The sequence below is a fragment of the Cryptomeria japonica genome, chromosome 2, assembly GCF_030272615.1.
Source record: "Cryptomeria japonica chromosome 2, Sugi_1.0, whole genome shotgun sequence".
Classification (NCBI taxonomy): Eukaryota; Viridiplantae; Streptophyta; class Pinopsida; order Cupressales; family Cupressaceae; genus Cryptomeria; species Cryptomeria japonica.
The window spans coordinates 22,440,522-22,460,502 of NC_081406.1; the positions used below are offsets into that span (position 1 = coordinate 22,440,522).

At 39.0% G+C, this 19,981-nt stretch overlaps 1 protein-coding gene across 1 annotated transcript in view; it reads left to right on the plus strand.

The window, feature by feature from the left end:
* The window catches only part of LOC131048483 (calmodulin-binding transcription activator 6), a 238,453-nt gene that overhangs the window by 32,226 nt on the left and 186,246 nt on the right, over positions 1–19,981 (plus strand). Inside the window, exons 3-4 of the mRNA XM_057982443.2 lie at positions 9,405–9,520; positions 10,063–10,151. Of these exons, the coding sequence (XP_057838426.2) occupies positions 9,405–9,520; positions 10,063–10,151 (205 nt within the window). The remainder of the gene's footprint in view (positions 1–9,404; positions 9,521–10,062; positions 10,152–19,981) is intronic.

Here is a 19,981-nt window from a genome sequence, read left to right on the forward strand (position 1 = left end):
GAAGCTGCTGCCTTAGAGCAAGAGCCCTGCTGAGGTTGTTGACTTCATACATCCCTTCCAAGTGTTTGATGATTTCCCTGGCAGACACAAATTTTGATATGACAGTGACAAGATGATTCTTGACGGCTTCAATTATGATCTTCCTAGCCTTGAGGGAGTCTTTCTTGAACTGTTTCAGCTCTTCAGCATCTTCTGGAGGGGACAACGTTTCTTCTTCTACAAACTTTAGCAGATCATTCTCTTCAAGGATCAATAGAATACGGACTTTCCGAGCAGCAAAATCAAGGGCTCTATCAAGTCTATCTTCAGCCCTCAAAACTGACATTTTAATCTGAAAATAAACAACAACTATATGCAATAAATGATTTACTAAAATCTGAAATTAGTGACACCTTAGCTCTGATACCATGTTAAATTTGTGCCCTAGATTAGTAATCAGATTTGTAACATTTAATTATGCCCTAGTTTGTTAAGCAGATTTGTAACATTTTATTATGCCCTAGTTTATTAATCAGATTTGTAACTTAGTAAACTATAATCAAGTAAACTCAAGAATGAAACAAGGAACCAAGAGACGAACACAAATACCTTGGGAAAACCTCCAAGGAGGAAAAACCCAGCATTAAAGACCCACAGGTCAGATTATGTATTCACTCTTATTGCACAAATACAATACTTAGCTTGCTTTTCTGAATCTGATCTTTATATATCAGATCTGCCCTTTTGCATGTTTCAAGACTGCACCAAAATGCCCTATATCCTCTTGAATAAGTTCGCCCAATACTTGAATAAGTTCTTGGATAAGTTCGCACAGCCTTACCCAGTGATTTCGCACTTCTTGTTTGCAGAGCTAATTGGCTTATTTCATTTATGATTGAATTGTGTTTGCACTTTAACTTTATTTATATGGATCTTTTGACCAAGGTCGGTCTCAATCCTTTTTTTTGGCGCCATTTTACATTTTGTGGCGTGAGGCCTTTTTGGTGTAGCGTGGAGGATGGGGCTGGACTAGTCTTGGGGCCACGCTACCCCTTAAAGATAGGACCCCGTCCTAAATGGGTTCGGATGTTGCCTTAAGGCAATCCGAATCCATCTTTCCCTAGTTATAAACAACAAAAGACTAGGTGATATAGAGTCAGGCTCTCAAAGGCAGTGTTTGTTTTATTTTGAATAATTGTTCAGCTTCTTTTCTTGGAACGGTCGCTTTTAAAGACTATTATTTTAAAAAGATGGTTACCAATTGTGTGTATATATATATATATATATATATATATGTCAGATAGGAGTCAGGAGGGAGATATAGAGTTTTTCTTTCACAGTTTGTGAATGGATATTTTATAAAAGGAAATCTGAATGCAACTCTATAGAACATAAACTTTGAGTTATGGTTAGCGAATCATTTATTCTTTCTATGTACTAAGCACTCGGGTTATCTTTTTTTAATCTGTTGGATGGAAATTGAAATCTGCATGTGTTCATTACTATGCATATTTAGCTTTGAATGACTGGAGCAGTAATGTCTCACCTCTACAAATCTTAACACTTTAGGGTAGAATCTTTGTATTCTATTTCATTGTGTTTCTGTCAAACCCCTTCTTTTTTTTTTTTTTCCTTAGAGCTTTCTAGTTAAAAGCTCCATCTTTCTTGCTTTTTGGTAAAACGCACACCCCCCAAAAAAACAAATTACATGTCATAACCCCTCTTTGGACATTGGATTAAATAAATACAATACTTAAAACATTTATTAATTAACATTTAATAATATTGGAAAATCGTCTCATTTATGAGACTTCACGATTTTCCTCTAATATATGATTATTAATGTTTATTATTTGTTATGATTATTATTTATTATTATTGTTTTATTTTAACGTTCATATTTCAATTATTAATATTATATTAACTATTAAAGAAGTTTTACCATAAAATACTATTAAAACATAAAATAGATATATTGAATATATTACACTTACCATATAACGTGCTATTTAATAAATATAAAATATAACATAAATTGTCAAAATACATTATAATTATTATTTGGAATAATATCGTATTAATACGATACCATAAATAGAACCAATATTAATATACAATAGGAATTTCTTATAATATATCAATACCTTATAAATCAACGCTAAACCTGGACTACATTACAAGGGGCGTATTGCACCCAACGATCGCATTGTATGGAATACGGTGCGTGTAGACTAAGGCGCCCGAAAGGAGATACGGGTGGACCAGGGAGCGGTGACTCCAACAGTCACCACCGCATGTGCCTTTGTGATGTCCCCATCCTTTCTCACATCGTGCCAACCAAGTATTTCAATTTTGTGAAGTCTCTAGGAGAGACAAAATTACAAATATGTATTGAAAGATCATTATAGGAAGTAGGCAATGATGGTTTACAAGGAACAACTAAAAGAATAAGAAACAATTAGTAATGAATAACATATCCTATGAGCCTGAATTATGATAGACAATATAACAATGAATATATTGAGGTGAGAGACAGCAGCGATTGGAAAGACCAAAGTATATATAATGAAAATGATATTAAGCGAACAACATCAATATATGATTAAGGAAGTATTTATCTGCAGATCTCAAAGTCATATATCTGTCGTCATCGACATCTTCAGCACCAACAATGATTATATTTGGTATAATAAGAGAGCCATATAATCAAACAAACTATTCCTGGTTCCACTATCAAAATACAAAGGTGTGCCACTATCCATGTTTACGATCATTGTGACCAGAACTCGCCATTCGGTGAATATAAAATAATAGAATGGATGCCTTAATAGAGGATTGTGATAAGAATGGCATCAACTTACTACCTCTTAGCTTGAGCAATTGATTAATAAGGAGCGATCAAAGAAAATTATACTAATCACTAAGATTGCGATTTATGAAATAACAAATAATCTTTAGTGTACAATTGATTAGTTTAATGAAGGGATGTATTTTCCTTATGAAGCGACACAAGACGGAAGGGACATGTCTCTTAGTATTAGCCTACCCTATCAATTTGCAAGCTATAAGAAGACTATCGATCTCTCTCAATGGAACACGATGGATTGTGTTTATATCTTATTTCTTATTCCAGTTTGGAAGAGCTCGAAGTGAGGAAGGCCAAAGGCCCATAATCAGGTGCATATACCAATCAGATTTATATCCGAGGCAACCCCATCGTCATTACAAGTATTCATTGCCAAGATCAGAAACAACATATCATATAATTTTTGCAAGTAATTATATCCATATCAGAAACAACAATTATATTGCTTTAAGCGATATTACTTGTTATATATTTGCATGTATGAAGAGTCATATTAGAGAACACAAAATACATATTGCTTTAGGCAATATCACATCTCATTGCATATCCATATTGCCATACTTGACATATTAGAAATCCTAACAGATCATTGCACTTAATGCAAATCAAATCAATTCACTTTCAGCATATATATTATTGTATATATCACAAATAGTAGGTGATATTGTTCTTATTCTTCATTACATAGTTCAATTGCACAAAAATAGATAGTGTAAGTGTGAGGAATTGATGTAATTGTCCCGATATTCCAAGATATCCTAAAAGGGGACATTACATTACATCACAAGAGGGAGCTATACCTCTAAAATTCAAAGGAAAATTGCTAATTCAATAGCGATTTCTGTGACTATTGGTTCATGTTTGTTTGTCATTTTGGGCAATTATGAGTCATCTTTGAGTTATTTCAAAGAGACAAATCTGTTAACCAACAATATGGAATCACACCGTGGGATTTGCAATTCCTATTTACACTTTAAAGCCGTTTTAAAATAAAATTGATTAAGGAAGCTTGCAATTCTACCAATAATACGTACACAGGTCAAGCGTGATTGACAAAGAGAATACTACTTAATCAGACATTATTAAAACTAGTTTGGGATTTTAGAGGACAATACCTAGTGATGGATTTGTGAAATCATAGGTATACAACAAACAATATGCGGATTATGAAATAGGTCTTATTCAAAACAGAGAGTTCATACACGTTGGCAAACTCTATGGAAGAGATGGGTGCCTATATATATAAATTCAAAAACAAGCAATTTATAAATCTTGCAACTAAATTAACCAAAAACTTAGCAAGACCTCTAAATGATTCTTTTTGGAAACCAAAGAGTTAGTATATGTAAGTACTCTTAGTATATGTAAGTACTCTCTAGAAATTGAAATGGATAGCTAGATGAGGACATATTAGCTACAAAATTAAACAAATGTACACAAATATTTACTTTTGGCACCCCAACTTGGTGGGGTCCTGTTGTGACCTATTTCACACATCGCCCCATTGCAAATGGGGACCCCCTATTTTTTGCTTTAGCGTCGCAACTGCTAATCACCAGTCTTTTTGCAAATGAGGAGTTAGAGTTTTGAAGTCATCTCGAGCCAAATAGAGAAATCATGCTCAGAATCATGTTTGAACGTTGTCAAATTGCTTAGAAGGTCTGAAGGACAAGGATCGCAATTGCTTTGAGTCATTTCTGACAACTTTCTATTTTTAGGAATTTTTGTTTTTTTTCTTTTTTCTAAAAATAGAAAGTTTTGTTTTTGGCACTTTGGGCACATTTCGGGAAACAACTTTTTGGGCTTGCTTTTTGCTTTTTTTTGCTTTTTTGAAAGTAGAATCTGGGTTTTGTTCCTCATGTCATTTGATCACTGCCCATGTTGTGGAATTCAAAATTTTTTGCATCTAAGTACAAAAAGTAGGGTTATCTTTTTTTTTGCTTTTTTCTGAGATTAGGGTTTTGATCCTCAGGCCATATGCTCAATGCCCATGTCTTCAGATTTGAAACATTTGGTCTCTAAGGGTAAATGCAAGATGGAAACCCTAATTAGGGTTTTGTTCTAGAAGATCAGCCATATGATCGATGCCCATGTCCTCAGATTTGAAAAATTATGTCTTTAAGTGTAAAAAGCAAGGTGGTAAACCTCAATCGGGGTTTTTATTCCAGATAAAACTTGACATGAACATGGCTGATTGAGTATAAAGTCAAGCATGGAGATGGCACATAGCTGTCCAAGTTGAAATTCGCTCATGATAAGGGAAGAAGGTTTGATCAGTTTGGAATCATGTCCAGGCCTAAGCACATTTAAGAATGGCTCATAGACTTCCAAGTTCGCCAAGGTCAAGAAGGATGGCAAAGGCAGCATGAAGTGGAAGCATGTCCAAGACATATCAAGGTCCGCCTTGTTTAAGATGGCTAAGACTCTTCAAAGTCCGCCTTGGTATGGAGTCTTCCAAGTTGGCATGACAAAGAGAAGATGAATTCCTTCCAAGCATACATGTCCAAGCATCTTCCAAGTCTGCCTCATGCACAAGTGAAGTTGTCTGACACATGCTAAACTCCTACCTTCAGTCAACTAACTCATGGCGATGGTAAATCAAACTCCTACTTGAGGTTAAGACAAAGTTGAAGGGAAGAAATAAATCTAAGGCAAGGAATGATCAAAGTCCGCCTAGATACAAAGCAAACTTGTCCGACACATGTTAAACTCCTACCATCAGTCAACTAACTCATGGCAAGAGTTAGTCAAAATCCTACTCAAAGTTAAGCTACCAAGTTGAAAGGAGAGAAATAAAACTAAGGCATGGAAAGTAAAGAAGGAGCAAAGCCAAATTTCAAAATTGGCAAGTTAAAATTCGCCTAGCATATGTCAAGGTTGGTAAAGCCTTTGTCAATTCTGCCTAGAAGAAGACATGGCACAAGGAAGATGAAGTCCGCCCTTGGATTGTCCAAGAAGGTTCAAACCCCACCCTATGGATGTCCTGACTTCATCAAAGTCCGCCCTCTCTGGTAGATAGAAGGTGAACCCCGCCCAAGAGATAGAATGTCACAAGACCTTCAAAGTCTGCCCTTGGCTAATGCAATCCTAACTCCGCCCAAGCTTGAAAAAGCACATTAAAGTTGGAATAAAACTCACGAAGTTTGCCCTCTAGGAGAAAGACAAGAAACAAAGCATGCACTCCAAGCTTCAAGTCGGCCTTGGCATGGGCACCTTCCAACATTGCCTTGTCCAAGATTTCAAAGTCCGCCATGGTTGCAAAAGAAAAGCAAAAGCAAAGAATAAAACAAAGTTGGCAAAGAAAGTATGTCCAAGAAGATGTAAACTCCGCCTTGTCCAAGCATCATCCAAGTCCGCCCTAGCTTGAAGGTGTGAAATGGCAAGAAGAAGCTCAAGTCCGCCAGCCTAAGGAAAGATGAAAGTTAACATGGCCAAGAAGACATGAAGTCCGCCTAAACCAAGAAGCACGATGGAAAAGACTAAGCCAAGTTTGCCGAGGAACACATGGAGGAGATGTCCACACTTGAGCGAAGTCCAACATAGGCAAGTTGAAGTTGGCAAAACATTGGCCAAGTTCGACTTGGCATAAAGGACTCTAAATTCTCCTTGAAGACAAGGTTGAAAGAGAAAAGCAAAGGGTTTAGACATGTTAAGAAGAAAATAAAATTTTAAAACACAAGTTGACTAGGCATAAATGGAATATGTGAAGATGCTTAAGCAAGACATAAAAATTTGCCTATGGCTCAGGGATAAGGCATGAAGACAATCGACTTGCCATGCCGAAGAGAGAAAATGGCTAAAGGGAAAAACAAATTTGACAAAGTAGCACATGAAATCAAGGGTCAAACAAACAAGCGGGTTGGAAAATAAAAGTTTGACACATGAAAAATGTCTAAGTATGGAATTTTCCACAACCAAAAGAATCAAATTTTGATTGTGTGTTGGAGAAGAAACTGGAAGAAAGAAGAAGAAAAAAGAGAAGAAGTAAGGAGAAGATGAATAAAATCCTTGTCCAAAGGCGGAGTTTGTTCTACTCAGCACAAGCCAGATCCAAAATTGAAGGCAAATCCACAGGCAAAGTGCGTCTAAGCATAGAAATGGTCAAAATCTTGGCTAGGTGCTAGAGGATCCACATGAAGGTGTCACAAAATAAAATTGACTAGCCAAACTTTTGCTAAGTATGGGAAATACTTCACAACAAAAGTTCCAATTTCCTTCATTGTGGCGAAGGCACTGGGGAATTCTTCTCCAAAATTCAAAGCACTCGAAAGAGTTTCCGAGCATCAAGAAAAGTCTTCAGGTTTGGCAAAAATATGAAAAGAAATTCCGGATTTCTTGAAGGATTTCATCTCATGAAGAAAAGATCCCAATCAAGATCAGATGGCGGCAAGAAGACTATTCCAAACAAATTTTCATACTTAGGCAATTTTTCGGCACCAATTGGAGAATTCAAGGACATTCAACAATCAAGATCAACATGTCCAGGTTCAATGAACGTGACTTGTCCATAAGCTTCTAGAAGACACACTTCACAATGTAACAACCTTGTATTTCATTATTGGTTAATATTTAGCAAAAAGGACAAGTGTCCTCAAATGTAATTTTCTCATTGGTTGAAAGGTAGTTAGTTGTAACAAACCCTAATTAGGGTTTTATCTTGTAATCTCGACCGTTGATTGAAAATCAATCTTGGCCATTGAATTGTAATTGTGGAGCCTATAAATTGAGCTCAACCCCTCATTTGTAAATCATGGGAGCATGTTGCAAAACATGTTGAGATAAGTAATTGTTGCTTACAATTGCCAAAGTAATAAGTAATGCATTGTTCGAATTGATGGTGATTACCTCTCTTATTTTGGAGTTGGCATGGTTCTTATCCCTCATCATAGTTTAGATTTTATTTCATGTATGTTAGAAGAATGCAAGATTTGATAAGTATTGATTTATGGTGAATTTCCACTCATACTTTTGATGAACAGATGATTTTTGTTCATTGTGTAAAGATAGTCTGAGCTTATTTTGCGGAGGATTTAACTTCTACTTTGAGTAATATTGTTCAACTGTTGGTATTATTCACGAGTATGAAAATCATAAGCACATCCCTAGAAGATCGCACTCACTTTGTGTAGTTGTCCTAAGCATGGCGAAGCAAAGTGTTGTTATTGAAGTCACCTATTCAAATACTGTCTCTTAAATTCTTAGGAATAGATTAGAATTTCTAAACCTTATCCCCTTTTCAGTTTTCTTGAAGTCCATGATCCAAACCCAAACGATAAATCTCCTTTGTGAATTGAACAAGCCAAGCATAAGTCCCCCTTGTATTTCAGCATACATAACCAAGGAAGCTATCCAGTACAAAGTCGTCCGTTCGCACATGTAGACCTTGGAGTTGGCTTGTGGTCTTTCTCGCAATCTTGGCACAAGTAGTGATTTTGTTCAAGAGAGGATAGAGTATCCTTGGGTATTTTATTCTAATATATAGTATATGATAAAACGCTTACCAACAGGTCCTAACTTATATCCCATTGGGAAAAATTCAGACTTCTTGGGTGCTTTTGAAAAATCTCCTAAATACCTATGCAAACTGACAAAGATGTGAAGAGAATGCCTCTTTCGACAAATTAGGGGCTAGAATTGCTTTGTAGGCTTTTGAAAATGCAAATTACAAGGATGTACAAAGTATCAAAAAATGAGATTTTGGATATTTTCTAGATTTGGCCATGTAGATGCCAACCAAATGCTTTGGAATGTGTGGGTGGTCAATTCATTTGGTGTTTAATATATATATGAAGCATGCTAGTTATTAATTTAAATTTCTTTATTTTCATAATTTTTCTTGGGAATTGAGAAGACAGACTTCAATTCCATCTCTATCTAGTATCTGCAACAACATATTAAGACTATCTATATTTATGCTCGTTGAATGCAAAAAACTAACATTTCAAGGCGGTTGATTCAGATGAAAAAACATACTTGACTAGGTTAATTGATATGCAATTATTAGGCAAGGATGTGGTTGTTTCCAACCACTGCATACCAAATTTTGTGTAATATATGTGAGGAATCATGTTGCATCTGTAATAATTATGCAATGCATAATTTGAGGTAAAATTTTCTGGATAAAAATGCATCAAATTTTTGAGCTGGTTTTGGATCTGATTCATGACCTTTGTATTTATAGTGTAAAGGTGTGGTTGATTGTGGATCTATCAGTGTGACATCACATGCACCTAATGAATATAATGATAGATCTAACTATATTTTATTATCTGGTGTCTATTATTCTGTGTATGTTCTGATATTACTAAACCTAATTGTGCTGAAGTATGTTGACAGCAAGCATAGTCAAACTGAGTGATACTAAGTAAGATATCATATCTTGGCCAAATATAGGAATGTTTGGTAAGTCAGTAAGCATCTTTGGCGGTAGACCTTTGTCATAAATAATTTTCATGACAATTATACGATGAAAAACAAGAAGTTTTATTGCATTTGTGGTGGCTTACTTTAGCATCTCTCTTTTTGGATTTTGTTGTCTTAACATTTTGGTGTTCTTTAGGTGGTACTTTAATTATGTTTGATCGCAAAGCATTAAGGAACTTTAGGAAGGATGGTCATGCATGGCAGAAGAAAAAGGATGGCAAAACTGTCAAAGAAGCTCACGAGCACCTTAAAGTAAGTACTCAATTTCTTTTGCAAAGTTTGAAAGCTGATGTATTTGTGTAAGGATTCTGTTAAGAGTCAAGACTGTTGATAGGGAACGGATAATGGTAACCGACTAAACCTGTTATAGGTTACAGTTATTTATTGTTAATATGCCTTACCTTAGGTTTTTTTTTGGTTAATTTTCACTAATGTTTACATTGTGAGTGTATTTTCTCTAGTTGAATGATCTTTTTTTGCGATTAAATTACCTCTTTGTAAATATTATATTCTTAGCTGCAAAGCACTGGATCTGCTTTACAATGCCATCTATATGTACTTTATAGTTTTTGGATTACTTTCTAACTAAGTTGAAGACCCTTTATGCATTGATATGATGCGATTTGGTAACCATATAGGATCTATATTGATTTTATTTTGTCAATAGTGGCCTTTAAAATGTTTTTTTTTTAAATTTTATTTTATGATTGCATGGGCACTGTTGATTTACATTGGCAATATCAAATTTTTATTGGGACATAAATATATGACTTTCTTTTCACAATGTTTACTAGGTTGGCAATGAAGAGAGAATCCATGTTTATTATGCTCATGGTGAGGACAATCCAAAGTTTGTTCGTAGGAGCTATTGGCTACTTGATAGGTATGCCTTTATATCACAATGCATCATGTGTGACATTTGATGCCTATGGAACTGAAATTTGTGATTTAATCTCCCTTTTAATGTTTACAATTTAAAATTGTAATATACACTATATGCCCCTACATTTGAATAACAATTGTGATGTTTATTGAAAATTAAAGACGTTCATGCCATTAAATGCAGTTACCTTTGATGTTTTTGCAAAGATCATATTATTTTAATTGGGTATAAATATTTCAACTGGGAATCTTGAAATTGAGCATCTGCATACATATTAGAGAACAAATGAGACATAATCTTCTGAGGTAAATATCTGATATTGGTGACAATCTATGTTTTGATGTTGCCAGTCTTTATAATCTACAACATTTCCCTTTCACGGTTGTTGGAAATTGGTAGCAATTTAATTATGTGACCTCTTCTCTTCCTATTCACATAATGGGGAATGCATATTTCTTGTTTTTAATTACAATATGACAAATAATAGAAAACAAAACATGCTACATGGTAGACACATGGGATTGTTGGAGTAAATAGTTTTCTCTATTTACATTTACTTAAGTTTCACTTAGGTAACTAGCATTTAATTGGATAGTTGAGTAGTTGACTCTACCTACTCTTCTCTAAGATTGAGACTCTTGTCAAGATCTTGTGGTCCCTCATCTCCTACTCTTGCCTTAATAAGTAAGGCACTTTGTACATTTGTACTCACCTCAAATTCATCTTTTCTTTGGTGGAATAGCATTTGGAAGGTTGCTTCTCTCTTGTGTGTGAAGGATGTTTTGCAGATTGGCCCCTGGGGTTGGGTGCAAACCCTAACATGGTATAAGAGATTCTCATCGTGTCCTCTTTCCAGTTTTGAGAGTGTTCACCTTCTTTGAGTTTTGAGGTCTTGGGTGGCTGAGAAATAGTTCTTAGACCCGGTTTATATTGCTTGTTGGATTGCGTTTCTTTGCCGAGATGAGTATTTGATCAGAAAATTTGGCTGTAGTGGACTCCAATAGTCGAGCCAATCAACTTTAATCTCTTACTCAACGGTGCCTCTCTCCAAGCCTTGAGTGGTTTTTTCTTGGGTTGGCACTTGTGCCAAAACCCTCAGACCGTATTTGCAAGCTACATATTTTTATTGTCGTGGCCATCCTTTTTTGTTGTGTTTGATGTGTATTGAGTGCGTTTGTTTGGCTTGTTGTGGAGTTTGTTTGATGTATTGTTGTGGTCGACTCTTATTCACTAGTATGTGTGCCTTGGCAAGTCAATTCTTTTTGGCAGCTCTTTTATCTAATGGTTCTATGGTTTATTGGCCTGATTAGGGTTTATGCGTGTGGATCTGGATTGTGTTGCTAGATCCTAACTTGCATGACATTCTTTTTTCGTTTGGGCTTTGTTTTTTAGCGCGATCAGCTCTGTTTGTGGGTGACTTGTGGTAGGCCCTTGTGCAGTAGATCAACAATGCTACTCTGTATTTTGCAGGTCCGCCAAATCCATTGATCGACAAATGCTGTAAACTTGCACTAATTTAGATTGACAATCAAACGTTTTCATCGATCCCTTCTATCTGTCTTGCCGACATATTTCATAGTTTATTGGACCCTCTTGCTCCAGATCCTCGCTTATTTTCACTGCCTTGCGTTTTGTTCCGGTGGAGCCCTTTTCATTTTGGTGCACATTTCCTTTTTGTGGACGGATATTAAAAGCAGCCCACTTTTATTATAGTTGTCGGTCTTTTATGTGTAGTTGTTGATAGAGCTGATAGGCTTTTTGGAGCTGTTTGTGCCACGTTTTATTGCTAGCTGTTCTTTATTGTTGATTGGCTGATCGAGCGGCTTTTGGTGTCGATATGGTATTGTCAGTAGTTGTTGAGGATTTCCTTGCTTTATGAGATCAACTTCTTTTGGTGTTGAATGAAGGATTCACTTTTTGGTTTGAGTTTATTTATCAAAGGCAACATTTTTGAATGGTCCACAGGCTTCTTTGTTTTGATAGGCTCCTGAAGTCTTAATCGGGTTTGTGCCTGAGTTTTTAGTTAGTGTGGGCAAAGGTCTCCTTTCTTTATTTTTGGGGCCTGAGTTGCATTGGAATCTCTTGCACCTACAATGGTAGGCTTGGGGGTTTTGTACCGCATTTGTTTGTGGACAGCTCGTTGCACATCTCATTAGCAGTAGTGAGTTGTTTGGTGGCATGATGGTTCTAATATAGGTCAGTCCTCTATTTTTTGGTGCCCTAAAATGCTTTGGATTTAATTCCACATTTGCCCTTTATATCTAATGGAGCTTGCTTTCCATTTTGAGCTTATTGACCCACATTTAACGAAGGTTTTACTGTTCATGGTGATAGTTTTATATTTTGCTCACGCTGTGCATACATAGTTAGCCTTTGTTCTGATTGACGACTTCATAGTCTGTGAGACGACTTGTATCTTTGTTTGTTTGCAAAGGCTCCCACGACTCGCGTGTTGTGGTTACTTGTTGTGTGCTTGTGGTGTAGGCCTGCATGCGCCTTGTTTTGAAGTTCCCATCTGATTCGTAGTTTATGTGGCTTGTGGTTTGCTCCAAATGGCTCATGGGCTTGTGGTGGGCCGTGCTTCTTGGAGTTTAGCTTGTGGTTATATGTATGGAGGGGTGGCGCGCAAAGCCGCCATGGACTCCGCCACCCTATTAGCTCCATCGATGCCCTTTCTGTCAAAGGGGGGTGTTTTCTTTTGACTTGTTGAGTTGATGGTCATATGGTGACCACACCTTAGCCCTGGGTGCTAGAAAGGGGTGGGCCATTTTTGATCACCTTTGGGCCTTGATCAACGTTTTTTTCTTCAAATGGTCATAACTTGGGCGTCTATCGTCCTTTTTTGACGAACGAGGTATTGTCGGAAAGGTGATTCCGTGCACTTTCCTTTGGTGCAAGTATTTTGTTCATTTTTTTTGTTCGTATGGATCATTTGAGCATCTTTTGTAAGCATTTCCTCTTATAGACACATTGAGATAAAATGTCACATTTTGTACATGTTTGGGGGATTCTGCACAAATGTTGTGCCATATTATTGTACTCACACTGTATTATAAGTGCCATGGGGGTTTGTGTAGTGCCTTTGTTGTTTGCCAATCACAACTTTGTCAAGTTAGTGTCCTTCCATGACAACAATCGATGTCATTCATTCTTGCCTCATGCGTGTGTGTAGTCTTGGTGCACCACCCTTTTGTCAATTGCTGGTATTATGATTTGGTCACTTCAGATGATGTATCGTCTCCTTCATGCATTGCTTGTTGACACATAGTTTCAGTGAGCCTGTCATGCTTCTCCCTAGTTAGCATTAATGGGGGGTATTATATTGTTCATGCTAATGCTTCCTTGGTTTCGCTTTGAGTGAGTTTAGACACTCTTACATTCCTATTTTGTGGAGGCAATTTTCTATCCTCAGTGTATCATGGTTCTTCAGACTATTGCACCTTTATTTTTAACTTCATTGGTTGAGTAGTGATGATGAGGTCACTCATGTAGATTCATGTGTCGTCAGTATTTTCGATCAACAAATGTTTTCTGTAGTTGTTGCCATTTGATTGTTGTTTGAGTAGTGTTGTTTGTGGCACTCATGCAAATTGTTGTCTTCTTGATCCTAGTCATCAACTTGTTTCAATGGAGGTTTTTCGGTTACAGTACCATGTCAGTCTTCTTTCGACAGATGTCTACAACTTCTACATGCTTTAGTGATGTTCTTCATGTTCATGCTTTTAGGACATCATAGAGCGTTTTTCCCCTTTTCTCTCATTTGATAGATTTCTTTTGCATTGCATTATAGTTGTACATGACTACCTAACATGGCTTTGTTGTCGGGACCCATAATGCATCTCATATTGCATAGTTTTACTCCCTAAGTTGCACTTAAGGGGGGGTGTTGGAGTAAATAGGCAGTAAATAGTTTTGCCTATTTATGTTTATTTAAGTTTCACTTAGGTAACTAGCATTTAATTGGGTAGTTGAGTAGTTGTTGACTCTACCTATTCTTATTTGAGATTAAGACATTTGTCATGATCCTGTTCTCTCTTCTCCTTAGCTCTTACCTTTATAAGCAAGGCTAATGTTCATAGTAACATAACTCTTATCAATACATTTTGTATATTGGTGAAATGGTATTCTTCATGATGCTTCTCTCTTATGCCTAAGGTGTGTCTATAGATTGGCTCTTGGGGTTGGGTGAAGACCCTAACAGGGACAAGATAACATCTAGGAGAAAATCCGAGGCTAACAATTGCTTTGTAAGGTTTGGGGTGTTGTAGATTTTAGTTTTTAGTTTTACCTTTCTATGAAAATGACTTGTGTTGCACAAAAATTGAAACCGCTATATTGCTAATCCAGTAGTTGTGTTAATGCCCATATGTGCTCCCATAACTCTTAGCTTGTCAAATAGCTTATAGTGCTTGTGGAAGGATTTTTAGTTTGTAGTTTCAGAAGGTTTTTTACAATTTCATGCTGCTAAGGTATGGAGTAATTTGAGGTTGTCAATTTTTTCATGGGCAAAACATTTTGATGTTAAATTTACCTACCATGACTTGAAGGCCATTTCTCTAGGTTGATTTTATTAAAGTGGAAAAAATGTAAAGTATGGAATATCATTTTTTGAATCATTATCCATTGTCAAACAGGATGACTCTATTCTGCCTTATTCTTTTGAAGCCCTGATATGTCTAAGAACTTCTAGTAGGACCATTCTATTGGTGGGATAGATCGAAAGTCGGTAAGGACAACCGGTAAAACCTTGAACTCTCATGTATGTGAATTTCCGAAACTGGATAAATCAGGATCCATACTTGCTGATTAAACTCTTAGCTTTAGGAGATAGCCTTTGATGACTTCCCCCTTGTAGTGTCCTTGTGATATACATCAGGAATGCATTATTTACTCACTTGAAATGGCTCTTCTCACTAAGCTGCAATTGCCTGTAACAGTCATAAGACTTGAATTCATTTTCACCATTGCCAACTATGCCTCTGCAAATCAGTTCGTAATATCTATAATTTCTGGCCAACAGGTAAACAATGTAAGAGCTCATGTAGATTGACTTTGTCTTTTCTAAATTTGTCAATTGTTCATGAATATTGTTACTGATTATGTTGGACCAATTGAACATCTTGACTCCTGAGGTGATTTCATCAATGAAGTAGTACATCCATGATTCAAACGGCGCACCTTGAGGGCTGCCCATTACTCTATTCAGAAGTAAGATAATGTCACCATATTCCTCTTTGAAGTATGGGTGTAGTAGCTTCTTTGGCATTTTCTTTTGAGAAGGTCTTGTCTTTTCCAACCATGACTTGTTGATATTTGCCGCATAGAGTTCAGACTGGTCATCATAGATCTTTTGGGTATCTTCTTTAGTTTTATATGAGGTTTTATTGTAGTTTGGTATTCCAAACACTTTCTGAATGGGTTACTTGAAAGATTAGCTTGTTATCGGGAAAAAGTGTATAGTTAGTAATGTTAATTATCAATAGTTAGTTAGCCGACGGGTAGGTAGTTGGAGTCGCGACGGTTGTGTCGCACCCCTTCGGCTGTCATATATTGTACCACCTCCGGGTGTTGGGGGACATGTAATGTTGACGACAGATTATAATATGAACATCTTTTGACATTAATGGCAAGCTTATTCTGGTACTTCTTTTGTATTTGCATTGTGCATTGCTGTTCGATTTCTGTATTCTTCCTGTTTACCGAGTGAGGTAAACATTTGGCGCCGTTGCCGACACGAATTCGGGAACAGGAGACACGGATGGCGCACAGACACAATGGGCCTACCCGTTGGTGAGGTGAACCCGGAGGTCGACGATGCCCAAACGGAACTCTACGTAGGAGAAGACACCGCGACGAGAGAATTTTCAATTCTACTCCAAGTAGCCATTCAGACCTACGTGCGACGAGAGGCGGCGGAGGCGGAAGTCCCACTAAGTGCCGTGTGGACAGCGTTGGAAGTGAGTCCGGAGGTAAATCGGTTGATGAACCATCTCCCCCGATTGCTAGCACAAGCATCGTTGGCACAACAAGCTCATCTGGAGGAGATTGCCCAGGAAGAGCGACGCCAACAAATTTTGCAGCAGTACGAGGAACGGGAAGCAGAACGAAATGGCGCCAGGTCAGGGGTATTTGAACCGTGAGCCATACGGGGCGGAATAAAAAATACTTATTGTAATAATTATGTCATATTGTTGGCATAAACTTGTCTTCCACATTATGAATGAATAAAAGTATGCCATTAAGTATATAGAAAGCTGTCTGGGAATTAATGCCCAATACACTGAATAAAGACAAAAATAAGCCACAATATATAGATGAACGTGTAGTAGCCCAACGTGCCTTGATCCTTGAATAGCAAGCGGAAAGGCGACAGAGGTATAAGCGAAGAGAGGAGGAACGCTCCGAAGGGGACGGTGAGGCCAGCGGCCACCCACGGAGTCGGGAGGAGTTACTTGCGGAAACTCGCCGCAGGATAGAGTATACCAAAACTCAGTTGAGGGATTTGAGGGACTTGCCACACACACCAGAGGCTAGGAAAACTCCAAGGAGTGGGGAGGAGGCAGGAGAGGGAGAAGACACCGGGGCTACCAGGAGTGTCGGAGGGACACCGGGGCACGGCGGTCAAGCACCCCTTATAGGATCTGACCCATCTGGAGTAGGACAACAACCACCAGTAGTAAAAAGACAAGGCATGGCACAAAAACAAAAACTTCCAAAGTTCCATGGGGATGGGAAAGAAGACCCTGTCCGCCACTGTCGCACTTGTGAAACAATTTGGGGAGCGAATGGTGTTACCGATGAGGACGAGTGGGTAACACAGTTTCCTGCAACCCCGAGGGGCGTAGCCATCGACTGGTTTTCGGATACGGATAAGGCTAAAATTGGCACATGGCCAGACTTGAAGAAGGAATTTCAAGCAGAGTTTCGTCTCCTAAGAGACGATAATGAGATCGTAGCCGAAATCTATGGCACGAAACAGAGAAAGGACGAGACGGACTGAAAAAACGGTGGTTCGTGGAAGGTCTAAAGAAATCCCTTAGACGAAAAATGAAGATAGTACCTCCCTCTTCCTACTCCGACGCCTATAATAGGGCAATGGATTTAGAAAGTGAACAGAAGACGTCCAAGAAGAAGAAAAATAAATCCTCGTCGGAGGATGATTCCTCTTCTGACAAAAGTGATAGCAGTGATGACGACTCTAATCGGAAGGTACGGGCTCTCCAGAAAGATATGGAGCAAATGATGAGAGAGATAAAGGCAACCAAAGGAAGCACAAGCAAGGGCGACGAAGGGGAGTTATGGTGCACGGACTGTCGTACCGACGGACACACCAAGGGGTCTTGTCCGAAAAAAGCATTTTGCGATATTTGCCAGATTGCCGGACACCTTACCAAGGAATGTCCGTACAATATGAGGACACGTAACCAACAGGTTCTCTTTACAGAACCATCTGCATCAGCTGGCACGTCCCAGCCTGCGAGCAACAACGCCTCATCTGGCGGCTATCGAAACAACAGGCGAGGAAGAGGTAATAATAACAATACGAATAATAGAAGCCGAATCCAATATGACGCTAAAGGGCGGCCGATGATACAATGCTGAGCTTGCAATCACTGGGGGCATTTCGCCAGAGACTGTATAGTGGAGGAAGCACCACAAAAACTTTGCAAGTGGTGCGGTCCGGGGGACCATGATGATGGCAATTGTCCCAAATCTGGCGTGAACCTGTTGAATGTAGAAACGGAGGATGTACTCGCCATAACAAGGTCCAAGACGAAAGCAGCCACTTATCCAGATCCCTGCACGGAAAAACGAAAGGCACTGGAGGCGCGAGCGGAATTGGAGAAGGAGATGTCAACAAGCAAGGATGCACAGGGGCTTGCGGGTACTTCTCGCTCTGAAGGAGAAACAAACATTATAAACCAACTGTTACAGGTTGAGATACCCGTCAAAATGAAGGACCTCCTGGAAAGTATGCCGCACTTGCGAGCGACATTGTTGCAATCCGCAATGATAACCCCAGTAGGCCGACCAATACATGGCAAGGACAACCTTGGCGAGACAGCAGCAGACCCATTAACCCTGACGATCAACAATGGTAGACACCCAGCAGTGGTGGAAATGGGTATATTGGGCACCATCCTGACCGACACAATTGTCGACGGCGGGTCGGGGGTAAATGTCTTGCCAGAGGAAACATGGAAAAAATTGGGTAAACCTACTCTCTGGTCGTCCACCTTTAATTTATTGGGAGCAGACCAACACGGCATCAAGCCGCTTGGCACACTCATGGCGCAACTAGTGACGATCGGAACACAGCCGTTCGTCTTGAATTTTGTGGTCATCCCATTGAAGAAGGGGTATGATGCCATCCTCGGTAGAGGCTGGTTGGTGGCGGCCAAAGCAAACCACAATTGGAAGAAGAACACCTTGTCCATGGAAAAGGCTGGCAGAAGGTATACCATTGACCTCAAAACTCAACTGGTCAGTGAAGAGTTGGCGTTAGAGTCAGAGTCTGACGGAGACAACGATACCGACGAAGGAAAACATGGCAGGGAACCAGATGACGAAGGCATCTTAGGAATTCAAGCTTGTTCTGAGGATGAGACAGATTCTTTGAAAGGGCTCTTCCATTGGCAAATGGAAGACTATGAATATTGTACGGGTGCAATATGTTGGGGATTGAAGGACCTGACATGAACGAGTTTCCGCCAGAATACGGACAATACAAGGAAGGGGATGTCCCTATGGATGATGCACCAGCGCACCAGTTTGACAAAAGTAAGCCCATAAGATACGAAGAATCCGCACTTCAAGTTACAAACCTTGGAGAAACTTCAGAACAGAAAAATATTCTGGTCGGCGACGACTGGAATCCGGTCTTAAAGACGGCGGCGTTCAAAATCTTCATAGAATACAAAGATGTGTTCGCTTGGACGTATAAGGACCTCAAGGGGGTACCACAAGAACTTTGTGTACATCGGATCCCTCTGGTTCCCGGAGCCGTGCCCGTACGGAAGAGGCCATACAGGATGAACAAAAATTATGCGGCCAGGGTAAATAACGAAATTGACCGCATGCTTGAATCAGGGATTATCTTCAAGGTCCAGACGAGTGAATGGGTATCACCCATTGTGATATCCTTGAAAAAGGAGGCCGATCAGATAAGAATCTGTGTAGACTTCAGGTGTTTGAATGCTGTCACAATTAAAGATCCATTTCCCATACCATTCACAGACACCATCCTCGAGGAAGTCGCAGGTCATGAAATCTATTCATTTATGGATGGATTCTCCGGATATAATCAAATTTCCATTACAGAGGAGGACAAATTGAAGACCACCTTTGTCGTAGAAGATGGCGTCTATGCATACAACCGGATGCCATTCGGGTTGTGCAACGCGTCGGCTACCTTTCAACGGATAATCCTCCATATTTTCGATAAAATGTCCGTAGGAAACTTCAAAGCATTCTTGGATGATTGGTCCATTTACAGCACGGAGGAGGCACATCTGGCCGCACTTGGCGAATGCATGGAGAGATGCCGACGAGCCCGCCTCGCCCTAAATCCCAAGAAATGCAGATTCATGGTGCCTCAGGGCAAGTTACTAGGGCACATCGTCTGCAAGGCTGGTCTGAAGACGGACCCTGACAAAGTACGGGTCATTGTGGAGATGGAGGCGCCCGACGATGTCACTGGCGTCAAGTCATTTCTTGGACACATCGGGTATTATAGGCGGTTTATTAAGAACTTTGCCCAAGTATCATACCCACTTGATAGGCTGACACGAAGGGGGGAACCGTACGTCTGGGGGACGGCCCAAGAAGAG